This window comes from Anomaloglossus baeobatrachus, chromosome 1 (assembly GCF_048569485.1).
Source record: "Anomaloglossus baeobatrachus isolate aAnoBae1 chromosome 1, aAnoBae1.hap1, whole genome shotgun sequence".
NCBI lineage: Eukaryota > Metazoa > Chordata > Amphibia > Anura > Aromobatidae > Anomaloglossus > Anomaloglossus baeobatrachus.
In genome coordinates this window covers 371,235,704-371,248,072 of record NC_134353.1, presented here as the reverse complement: position 1 = coordinate 371,248,072, position 12,369 = coordinate 371,235,704, and the positions used below count along the sequence as shown (strand labels likewise).

The 12,369-nt window shown below is 44.1% G+C and overlaps 1 protein-coding gene across 1 annotated transcript in view; it reads right to left on the bottom strand.

Moving 5' to 3' along the window:
• Positions 1-406: 406 nt before the first annotated feature.
• SH2D4A (SH2 domain containing 4A) overlaps positions 407-12,369 on the bottom strand; it is a 164,918-nt gene continuing 152,955 nt past the window's right edge. The window contains exons 9-10 of the mRNA XM_075337814.1: positions 6,171-6,391; positions 407-870 (exon numbers count right to left, since the gene is read on the bottom strand). Of these exons, the coding sequence (XP_075193929.1) occupies positions 778-870; positions 6,171-6,391 (314 nt within the window). The 3' untranslated portion in view covers positions 407-777. The remainder of the gene's footprint in view (positions 871-6,170; positions 6,392-12,369) is intronic.

Below are 12,369 nucleotides of genomic sequence, written 5' to 3'. Positions count from 1 at the left end.
TAAGTTTTTCTGTTTAATTGTATATTGTGACCCTAAGTAGGGTGACACCCTGACAGAAGGACCCGAGGTTGGCTTATTGTTAAGAGAATTTGTTTGTAATAATCTTTAGTGATTGTATGTACTTGCTCAGTTGAGTGTAACTGAAATGTGCCAAGTGCTATTTGATTTGTTTTGCCTTGTACTTCTGCATTGCCTCTTGCTTACCCATCCCCCCTTCATCTTCCCCCAAACTCAGAGCACTAACAAGTCATTTACCTGTGTATCCAAAACATGAGTGGTACGTATTTTTACGTAAACATTGAAGGTTCCTACTAAATTAATATTCCAGAAAGTATAATAGAAAATTTCATATGTTCATTAAAGAATGAATTTGCTTTAATTATAAAACAAAAAGTAAACTACCAATTTTCAATATACTTTTTATGAAATGTGTTCAAAATCATAATTTTTAATAGACCATACAAACATAAAAATGTATACTTTATTAACATACATGTAATTTCATTCTGTAATTTTTTGCATTTTATTTTAAATAAAAGTTCAGGACCCATCCAAACCATGTATTTTAATTTTATGTACATATTTTTCAATGGAACCACTAGTTAATTTTGGCATATTTCCCAGATGAGCTGGGGATATCTCATATAGGAACAACTTTTGTACAAGCCCATAACCTGTTGGCCTGTATTCAGTTCAAAAGTGTAGAGATAACAAGGTGCATAAAACAATGAATTTGTTCTCCTAGGCAGTGAATCATTGGAGTACATGTCCGGTTCTTCACTGGATGAGGTCACTGTAATCACAACCTTTCTTTGACTGGCCACACGGGTATTGAAGAAGCTCCTTTCCAAGTGATGTAATAGGCTCTGTCTGTAAGACATTAATAACAAAAAGAATTCTAAGCATATTGGAGTATATCTTCCCCTACAAGACCTGCATAATATATCTAATTATTTTTTGTGCATTCATGCTATCTGCACCTCGAAAAAATCTCCAAAATCTTCCCTTCTTACTGCGAAAACAGCAGAAACTCTAAATGTTATTGTTAGTAATTGTTGACTTGATTGTATTCTGTATTTTCCTATCTACTATTCTTCCCCGTCACTCCACTCTGTCATTTCCAATGAACACTAAATGCTGCACCCAGCCTTTTATTTCGGTCCAACTGCTATACTAATGTTACTGATGATTCCCCATCCACTTTATAGGACAACTTTTAACCCACAAAGCACTTAATTGAACTGCACTTTTGTCCATGTCACCCACCTTACCCCTGATCTCCATACTGTTAATGATCTATCACAAACATCTTCTATAATGCAAAGCTCTCACTCCGATTTCCAAGACTTTTCTTGTGCTGCACAAGTTCTCTGGAATGCACTACCCCAGACAATTTGTGGGTGGAGCTGGACCAGTTTCAGCTTTGCCTATCGTCCCTGGCTTTTTGCAGTGCCGCTCTAGTTGATTGTCAGGTCTCTCATGTATACACAAGGGAGAGACCTGCCAATCACCTGGCATGGCTAAGGGAAAAGCCTGCTGGGGGTATTGCCAGGCTAATCTTGTGTGATAAATATACCTAGCTTCAAGAAGTGCAGCAAAACTTGCCTTCAACCGGCCAGTGATTTGAGCAGCACGAATTAGCTGACAGGTTCCCCATAAAAGCTGAATTCTGACTTGTTGCTATGGAAAGCCAACAATAGTAATTCGTATAAATATGACTCAATTATTGATGCCTTAAAAAAATAATAAAACCTTGCATCCTTTGTTGTGAAATGATCCCCACACCCTCCGGAGCTTATCAGTGTGTGCTAGATACATATGCATTCTGACTATATGAACATTGGTTGAATAATATTTTTACAAATGTGAACTGACATGTTCATCTTTAACCAGAAATTAATTATGTATTGTTTAGAAGCTTTTCACATGAAAGCAAATCAACCCGATTTTCCTTATTCATCCAGCTATTAGTATGAACATTTGAGAGACTAATTCTGTATTAAGGGAGCTGAGTGTAATATCTATATACTGCTTATCTCCCAACTGTCCCGGGTCTAGTGAGACTGTTCTGAATATGAAAAGCTGATCGAGAGTATGTCCCGACTTCAGCTGTATCTGTCTTCACAAGACATGTACCGCTGAATATACTGGTGGAGCAGAGAGCCAACAGGTTTGTCCTCTACAGTCTGTGGACCTTTAGGTCACATGGCAGTCTCAGGTCATGTGACTAGGCAGAAGAAAAGTGAAGCAGGGTACAGGCAAGGTGTGTATTTGTGTGTTTTAATACAGCCAAGCTGTGTTTGTTGATAGTGCAGAATTGTGTGTGTAGAGGGGGTGACCTGATCCCTACAAGCCTACCTGAAGACCTGTGATATTATATTGTGAGATCTATTACTATGGCTATGTATTAATGTATTTATTGCTTTTACCTGTTATGGAACAATGTACACTGTGTGCATAATTATTAGGCAAATGAGTATTTTGATCAATTTTTATACATGTTGTCCTACTCCAAGCTGTATAGGCTTGAGAGCCAACTACCAGTTAAGTAAATCAGGTGATGTGCATCTCTGTAATGAGGAGGGGTGTGGTGTAATGACATCAACACCCTATATAAGATGTGCCTAATTATTAGGCAACTTCCTTTCCTTTGACAAAATGGGTCAGAAGAGAGATTTGACGGGCTCTGAATAGTCCAAAATTGTGAGATGTCTTGCAGAGGGATGCAGCAGTCTTGAAATTGCCAAACTTTTGAAGTGTGATTGTAACGCCCTGGGCAAACCAGGGGTCACAGGTCACAACACCACACGCACCCCACATTCCCTGCAGGTACATCATGCTAACCTAAAATCCTTGTTGCCTTCCTCCAGGGGCTGATGTCCACACCAGGGGGTGGGCCAGGCAGTTGGCTCCGCCCACCGAGGAGTTCACAGCCCTGGAGGTGGGAAGAACCAGAGAGATGAGTTTAGGAGGAGGAAGTAGAAGGAAGTGGTAGAGGAGCAAAGGAGTAGAAAGTGACAGTTTTGAAAAGCCTGAAGCTGGTCCAGGTGTGTGCCCTGGACTGAGACAGCAAGGTCAGCAGACAGCGGTGATAGTCTGCAGGGGGACTGCTCGGAGGTTGCTGGAAGGACCGCGGACGGGTGGTGACCCGGCGGTGCCGGAGCTGTATACGAAGAACAGTCAGCACCAGGGCAGGGGTCTTTCGGATCCCGGCAAGGCTAGGAGTCGCCATAATTTGCCAAATCCGTTAGTGAAGGGGACGTCTGTCTCCTAACAACCAAGTCCCGATTGAAGGCAACAGTCCGACCGTGAAGGGGAGACACCGCCACCGCCAGGGCACCAGTTTCCCAGGGCCAGCGCCTGCGGGCAAGTGTAGAGCTCCTTCGGCCCAGCTTGAAGCCGAGGAGTGGGTAACCGGTGGGAACCCATCGCTACCAAGAGACTTTTACATAGGTGCAGGGAAGAGACCGTCACCGCTAACTGCAGGGAACATCAGCACCGTGAACCGTCCGAGGGACCCGTCCAACCAGCCATTTGTTTACCGAGAACTGTGTCGTGTTTACTGGCTGAGTGAGTACCTCCGTGCCGTGCGGCACAGCGCTGCCCCTGCGCCCCTGCACCTCCACAGGCCCCATCCCCGCCTGTCCACCATTCCAACCCCATCATTGGGCCCCGGGAGCACCACAACCCGTACCCACGGAGGGCACATCAACAACTGGCTGCTCCATACCATCACTCCCGGGCTCCCCATACAGAGCAGCGGTGGTGTTAACAAATCACCACAACCGTGGGTGGCGTCACGGACAATAAACTATCCCAAATCCCTATCCCCTTTCACTCACGGGCGAGGAGCGCCGCTCGAGTCCCCGGGATCCGGCCCATCGCTTGAGCCACCGAGCAGCGGCAGCAGCAGGCCGCAGCAGCCACAGTGCCAGCCGGACCCGAGCAGTGGGAGAGCGCGGCGTCCCCTCCTCCGCCCGCGACATGATCACCGAACAATCAAGCATTTCATGGAAAATAGCCAACAGGGTCGCAAGAAGCGTGTTGGGCAAAAAAGGCGCAAAATAACTGCCCATGAATTGAGGAAAATCAAGCGTGAAGCTGCCAAGATGCCATTTGCCACCAGTTTGGCCATATTTCAGAGCTGCTACATTACTGGAGTATTAAAAAGCACAAGGTGTATTATGACCCAATTGTGATTAATGTCTATCTCTTGTTTATGTTATGATATGTAAAAAAAAATAAAAATTATTTGTTAAAAAAAAAAAAAAGCACAAGGTGTGCCATACTCAGGGACATAGCCAAGGTAAGGAAGGCTGAAAAACGACCACTTTTGAACAAGAAACATAAGATAAAACATCAAGACTGGGCCAAGAAATATCTTAAGACTGATTTTTCAAAGGTTTTATGGACTGCTGAAATGAGAGTGACTCTTGATGGGCCAGATGGAAGGCCCAGAGGCTGGATCAGTAAAGGGCAGAGAGCTCCACTCTGACTCAGATGCCAGCAAGGTGGAGGTGGGGTACTGGTATGGGCTGTTATCATCAAAGATGAACTTGTGGGACCTTTTAGGGTTGAGGATGGAGTGAAGCTCAACTCCCAGACCTGCTGCCAGTTTCTGGAAGACAACTTCTTCAAGCAGTGGTATAGGAAGAAGTCGGTATCGTTCAAGAAAAACATGATTTTCATGCAGGACAATGCTCCATCACATGCATCCAACTACTCCACAGCATGGCTGGCTAGTAAAGATCTAAAAGATGAAAAAATAATGACATGGCCTCCTTGTTCACCTGATCTGAACCCCATAGAGAACTTGTGGTCCCTCATAAAATGTAAGATCTACAGGGAGGGAAAATAGTACACCTTTCGGAACAGTGTCTGGGAGACTGTCGTGGCTGGTGCTCGCAATGTTGATCATAAACACATCAAGCAACTGACAGAATCTATGGATGGTAGGCTGTTAAGTGTCATCGCAAAGAAAGATGGCTATTTTGGTCACTAATTCTTTGGGGTTTTGTTCTTGCATGTCAGAAATGTTTATTTCTAAATTTTGTGCAATTATATTGGTTTACCTGGTGAAAATAAACAAGTGAGATGGGAATATATTTGGTTTTTATTAAGTTGCCTAATAATTCTGCACAGTAATAGTCACCTGCACAAACAGATATCCTCCTAAGATAGCCACATCTAAAAAAAACACACTCCAACTTCCAAAAATATTAAGCTTTGATATTTATGAGTCTTTTGGGTGGATTGAGAACATAGTAGTTGATCAATAATAAAAAAATCCTCTAAAATACAACTTGCCTAATAATTCTGCACACTGTATATGGAGTATATTTGGTATGTTGCAGTCCCACCAGCTACCACTAGATGGCGATGCACTCCCTTAGTTTGAGCTAGGAGTGTCAGGTAAAAAGATATAGTGGTGGGGCTGCTAGGGCAAGAGAGTTTAGCCTGGCCCACAGTTGCAGAAAAAGGAGGGGAAGGGAAAAATAACAGGGAGTTGGAGTAGAAAGAAGAAGAGTAAAGCTATTCAGGCAAAGCGGTTCCTGGGAGCAAGAAAAGAGCGCTCCTGCGGCTAACTGGGCAGGCGGAACATGCACCAACACAAAGCGTGGGGCCTAGTCTTAGGGACAGCCACTGTGACCATGGATTTTAGGGACTCCTGAAGTGGCAATCAGCCTAGCCAAAATGTACAAACCCGCAGTGAGAAGGGCCAGTGCTCCAGGAAGCCAATAGGACTCTATAACAGCCGTGGTAGTGAGAATGGTATGGAAATGTATGTCTCGTCCTGTGAAGAAGTTGTGCCTTTCCTCTGGAAAAGAAGGTGTATATGAAGTTATTAACATTCAAATTTTGAATGAAAACCTGGAGTCTGCCTCTGCTTTAGTGGGATGAGAAGCTCCCACGAAGGTAACAGAAACACAGCCTCTGATAGCATGCCTCACACCAGATCCAACATTCACTCGACCCCTGTTTCATGAAGCATGCCGGTTGGGGACATGACTACAACCTCCAGCCTTGGCGGATCCCCGGGCCGACCCTTCATGTTCTTGTAGCAGAGTTGTGTGTTTGTTATTTGTGTTTACAGAAAACTCAAACTTTGCTTAGGTCAAGCCCGTCCATGGAGATGGGCCAACACTAAGTCTGTAGTACTATTTACTTACCTTGTGGTAATCAACAAGCTCAGCTAGAGTAGCATGCTGAAGCTGATCTACTCCCAAAAAGCTATAGGATGTTCCAGAAGCATCTATGAGATAGTGCATGTATCCATCTTCAGAACGGTAGGAGAGGACATATCCTTGGATCTTTTCACTTACACGAAGCAGAAAACTTCCCGGTACTTGGTTCTGTAACAAGTCCTCTGACTCAAGTCTGGATATAATACCTGTTGACAGTTAATTGGAGCATTACCAGGTGTTTGTATTAGATTTTACTATTAGAAATTATTTATAATACAATATGGATCTAAGAAGGGCAATGTATTAGAAGGAAAACCAATCTACTGTGTGTGCACCAAAGTCAAAACTAAATCACAGACTCTTATGATTGGAATTGTTTCATTAATGCAGCTCAACATTCTAAGGGGCTTTGTCAAACCCCACCAAAGCAGTGCATGCAACAACTCTATAGCCAGGGGTGGAAGAGGTACCTACCGTAGAAGGCAATTGCTAGCCCTGCTTTCTATGACACTGTCCTATTAACTACCTCTGGCATCCACTAGAAGGAGCTCACAGACTTTTACAAATCCCACTGTGCTTAAAGGGAACCTGTCAGGTCCCCTATGCCCTCCAACCCAGCAGCATTCATACTTGTATGGCCAAATTCCCTGCCTAACCAGCCCTGTATAATGCTATTCACTAATATTTAGAGGGCTATGTGAAGGCCATTATAGTATTTGGAGGGCTATGTGGGGGCCATTAAAAGATTTTGAGGGGCTATGAGGGAGCTTTTTAGAGGGCTTTTATACTTTTTAGAGGGCTATTTGAGGGCCATTGTACTGTATGCAAGAAATTATACAGTGTGAAGGTTTGTGTGTGGTTCATTATACTGTGTGGAGGGCTGTGTGGGGGCCATTATAATGTTTGTAGGATTAGGAGGGGCGATTTTATAGTATGAAGTACAGTTAGGTCCAGAAATATTTGGACAGTGACACAATTTTCGCGAGTTGGGCTCTGCATGCCACCACATTGGATTTGAAATGAAACCTCTACAACAGAATTCAAGTGCAGATTATAACGTTTAATTTGAAGGTTTGAACAAAAATATCTGATAGAAATTGTAGGAATTGTACACATTTCTTTACAAACACTCCACATTTTAGAAGGTCAAAAGTAATTGGACAAATAAACCAAACCCAAACAAAATATTTTTATTTTCAATATTTTGTTGCGAATCCTTTGGAGGCAATCACTGCCTTAAGTCTGGAACCCATGGACATCACCAAACGCTGGGTTTCCTCCTTCTTAATGCTTTTCCAGGCCTTTACAGCCGCAGCCTTCAGGTCTTGCTTGTTTGTGGGTCTTTCCGTCTTAAGTCTGGATTTGAGCAAGTGAAATGCATGCTCAATTGGGTTAAGATCTGGTGATTGACTTGGCCATTGCAGAATGTTCCACTTTTTTGCACTCATGAACTCCTGGGTAGCTTTGGCTGTATGCTTGGGGTCATTGTCCATCTGTACTATGAAGCGCCGTCCGATCAACTTTGCGGCATTTGGCTGAATCTGGGCTGAAAGTATATCCCGGTACACTTCAGAATTCATCCGGCTACTCTTGTCTGCTGTTATGTCATCAATAAACACAAGTGACCCAGTGCCATTGAAAGCCATGCATGCCCATGCCATCACGTTGCCGCCACCATGTTTTACAGAGGATGTGGTGTGCCTTGGATCATGTGCCGTTCCCTTTCTTCTCCAAACTTTTTTCTTCCCATCATTCTGGTACAGGTTGATCTTTGTCTCATCTGTCCATAGAATACTTTTCCAGAACTGAGCTGGCTTCATGAGGTGTTTTTCAGCAAATTTAACTCTGGCCTGTCTATTTTTGGAATTGATGAATGGTTTGCATCTAGATGTGAACCCTTTGTATTTACTTTCATGGAGTCTTCTCTTTACTGTTGACTTAGAGACAGATACACCTACTTCACTGAGAGTGTTCTGGACTTCAGTTGATGTTGTGAACGGGTTCTTCTTCAGCAAAGAAAGTATGCGGCGATCATCCACCACTGTTGTCATCCGTGGGCGCCCAGGCCTTTTTGAGTTCCCAAGCTCACCAGTCAATTCCTTTTTTCTCAGAATGTACCCGACTGTTGATTTTGCTACTCCAAGCATGTATGCTATCTCTCTGATGGATTTTTTCTTTTTTTTCAGCATCAGGATGTTCTGCTTCACCTCAATTGAGAGTTCCTTAGACCGCATGTTGTCTGGTCACAGCAACAGCTTCCAAATGCAAAACCACACACCTGTAATCAACCCCAGACCTTTTAACTACTTCATTGATTACAGGTTAATGAGGGAGACGCCTTCAGAGTTAATTGCAGCCCTTAGAGTCCCTTGTCCAATTACTTTTGGTCCCTTGAAAAAGAGGAGGCTATGCATTACAGAGCTATGATTCCTAAACCCTTTCTCCGATTTGGATGTGAAAACTCTCATATTGCAGCTGGGAGTGTGCACTTTCAGCCCATATTATATATATAATTGTATTTCTGAACATGTTTTTGTAAACAGCTAAAATAACAAAACTTGTGTCACTGTCCAAATATTTCTGGCCCTGACTGTATATTATACTGCATGAACTTCTGTGTGAGGGTCACAGTTCGGGATCTTACTGTGTTGGGGGGTCTTCATACTTTGCTGGGGTAGTTAAGTGTGGGTACAATAGTGTCATCACACTGTGCATGTGGAAGGTAATATGGAGGAATTCACTGTGGGGTATCCTACAGTGTCTGTGGGGCACTTTTGTTGGAATTATCCTTACCAATGCAATTAAAGGGAATCTAGGGGCTTTAATGGGAGGAAAATTACTTTGTAAGGGCTGCAAAGTTGTGATATGTTCTTATGTGACCCAGTGAAATATTCTTATTCATTTTTATTTTTTAATTTTTTTTTTTTTGGGAGGGGGGCAACATTAGAACCTTTGCCATAGGGCTCCATGATTTCTATGTATACCCCTGCTGCGCAGAGTAGGAAAGAGGGCATTCTCCGACGTGATCCATTTTTATATAGGATTATAACAATATTCACAAGTGTAGTGCCCCTGAATACATCAGGGTGCTACAGGGAACTACATCCTTACCCAGGGTGCAGGGCCTACCCCATCATGGTTCCAGGTGCCCAGGAAACCGGTGTTACTCCCATCTGCACCACAAAACCCAATCCCCTCACATCAGTCACTGCCAGACACACCAGGGGGGTTGGACTAGCTGGGAAATGGGCCACCACTTGGGAACTCGGCAGACTGAAATGGGGAGACGGAGTGTGGAGAAGTTAGCTCCAGAGAGTGAGGAGCTGGGAGAGTTAGCTCATGGGGAGCTAAGAAAAACTGGTTGGGTCGCAAGCAGTGATCCGGGTCCAGAGGAGTCAGGGACCAGTTGCAGGGACGTTGGACAGGGGTGTGATGGACAGAGTCTTGGAGGGACTGTCGGCACCAGAAGGGCCCAACAGAACTGACCTATACTGAGCACCGCGGGGTACAGGACCCTAGGTGAGGAGCCGATTCAACGTTCTGACAATTCACCTGAAAGGGAGGGGATCTTCAAGGACTTCCCTTAATGCTCAGAGACTGAGGGCATCAGCACAACAAGTGGGACAGGGTTATTCCAGACACAGCAACCCACTGAGGTCCCAAGTGCCAGCCCTTAGGAGCACGGCTACACTACACATAGTGAGCAGGGCCCCCAATAGCTTCAAGCCACGGGGACCACCAACGGACAACAAATTGTGCATGGAGGCAGGCTCAGAATCACTAAGTGACACCGGTGGGACTGGGTACTTGGACGGGCTCCCGGCAGCGGCAGCTGTACACAGAGACTTTGGTTTACCTACAGTGTCTGTGTCTCCTTTCTCCACCTCATCCAACACCACGACTACCCGCAGTTAGTACCCTGGTCCCTGCACCCTGTCCTCCTAAATTTACCAATCCGCTGAGCCCGGGGCCTTCCCTACCTGCGGAGGGACTGACACATTGGTGCTTCACACCATCTCCCCTGGTCATCTCTCCAGCAGCGGCGGTATTCCCATTACCGCAACCCACAGGTGGCGTCACAAAGTTTTCCCCTGTAAATAACCCCTTTTACGTATCAGAGTGTCTGCAAAGCCGGGTCCGGACCCCTCGAGCCATGACGATCCCGGATCCGAGCAGCACTAACTAACAACCGGGGCGGCTCACAAGTTTTGTATCTTGCCACTTGTTGTAGCTGAACCTGCCCTGTAAATATCAGTTTTGGAAATCATCTTTGTGGAATTGTATTTGATAGGAAAATATATTACACCAGAGCAGCCAGCGCTGGATCTACAGGAATTGGAGCCGAGCCGATGAGTGTGCCTTATATTAAGGTCAATGATAGCCTTTAATAGACTATGTGGAATTAGCTCATTCTAGAATTACCGTATATGCAAAAAAAACAAATCTCAGAGATTTATTTTAATGAAGGGGGCACATCAGGCAGAGCTCTCAGTTTGGCAATTTTGGGTATTGCAGTGGGTCCCCTATGATTCCTGTGTACATTCCTGGAGAGGAGTTGGCTGCATATAACCATTGATAAGACATAGGGTGAAGCACATGGCTTTGTGTCATGGTGTTTAGGGCATTCATGTGGCATTTAATGTGATGGACTGACTCACGGCTGATCCACAGCAAAGTTCTATTACATATTTCTGACATCATGTAGTGTAAGACGGAAGCAGGTAATACATATTTAATTAAGCTTTTAATGATGCTGTGTGCATATAATAATTATACCTGTTACACATCAACATAAGTGAATTAGCACATAATCAGCACAGGATTTACATCAAATTTATTACTATGTCCATACTCCATAGACCTGACTTTTCCAAAATCTATATAATACTGCTATAGCTCAAAAGTAGTTTCATAACAAATAATACTACTATACAATGCCCACAGAAGGGTACTTGACGTCTTTTCCAGGTGGGCAAACCTGCTGAAAGAGGAAGCCGCTTCAGGAAACGTTGGAATTTTTTTTCCCCAAAAGTTTTTTTTTATGTTTCTTAGTCATTTCTATGTGCTTTTGCTTTTCTCTCTTTTTTGGCGGTTTTCCGCTACCTTTGGCTTGTTTTTTTTACAGGCATTTTACTAATATTTTTTAACTCTATTCAACGCTGAAACAAAACACAAGTGGTTTTTTCAAGCAAAGATACTGTAGTAAATAGCTGGATCAAGGGGGAGCTAATAATATCAAAAAGCCTAAAACTTAACTTTTAATGTACATATATTAAAAGTGAACAATGTTCACTAAAGGTGAGAATAAAAACAACAATACAAAATCAGCAATTGTGATGATAGGGCACAACAATTGACCCAATCATGTCCCCACCATAGCTCTAGCTAGAACTGGTACACTCAAGGACCAGACGGTCATCCACCATAGAGCTAGCTGGGATGAAATACACGACACACAGGCAAGGGCCCCCTAAATATCCCAACGGGGGAGGTATAAGGGTGTTTAAACAAAATAACAGTGCCAACTGGACCTGGGCACCATAGAGTTAAATCCCCAAACAAAAGGAAACGGTCTTACCAGATCAAGAAGCAATCATAGGGCAGCATAGACAAGGTTCAGGCTCATAGGGAGGCTGTTAACCAGCGCATTAGATCCCACCAATCAGCCAGAGAAAAAAAACCTCTATCAGGCAATGAAACACATATTCCCGACACGTTTCATGGTATGCATTCTTCAGGGGAGTCTGAGTAATGTTCAATAGGAACTGCCAGCAAACATCATGTGTGGCAGTGTAGTCCACTAGTGCCCAAATCACGCACACATCCGTGTGCCAGGACCAAGTTTCAAAATTGCCGCCAATTGCCGCAGCAATTTTGAAACTTGGTCCTGGCACACGGATGTGTGCGTGATTTGGGCCCTAGTGGACTACACTGCCACACATGATGTTTGCTGGCAGTTCCTATTGAACATTACTCGAACTCCCCTGAAGAATGCATACCATGAAACGTGTCGGGAGTATGTGTTGTTTGGGGATTTAACTCTATGGTGGCCAGGTCCAGTTGGCCCTGTTTTTTGTTTAAACGCCCTTATACCTCCCCCGTTGGAATATTTAGGGGGCCCTTGTCTGTGTGTCGTGTATTTCACCCCAGCTAGCTCTATGGTGGATGACCGTCTGGTCCTTGA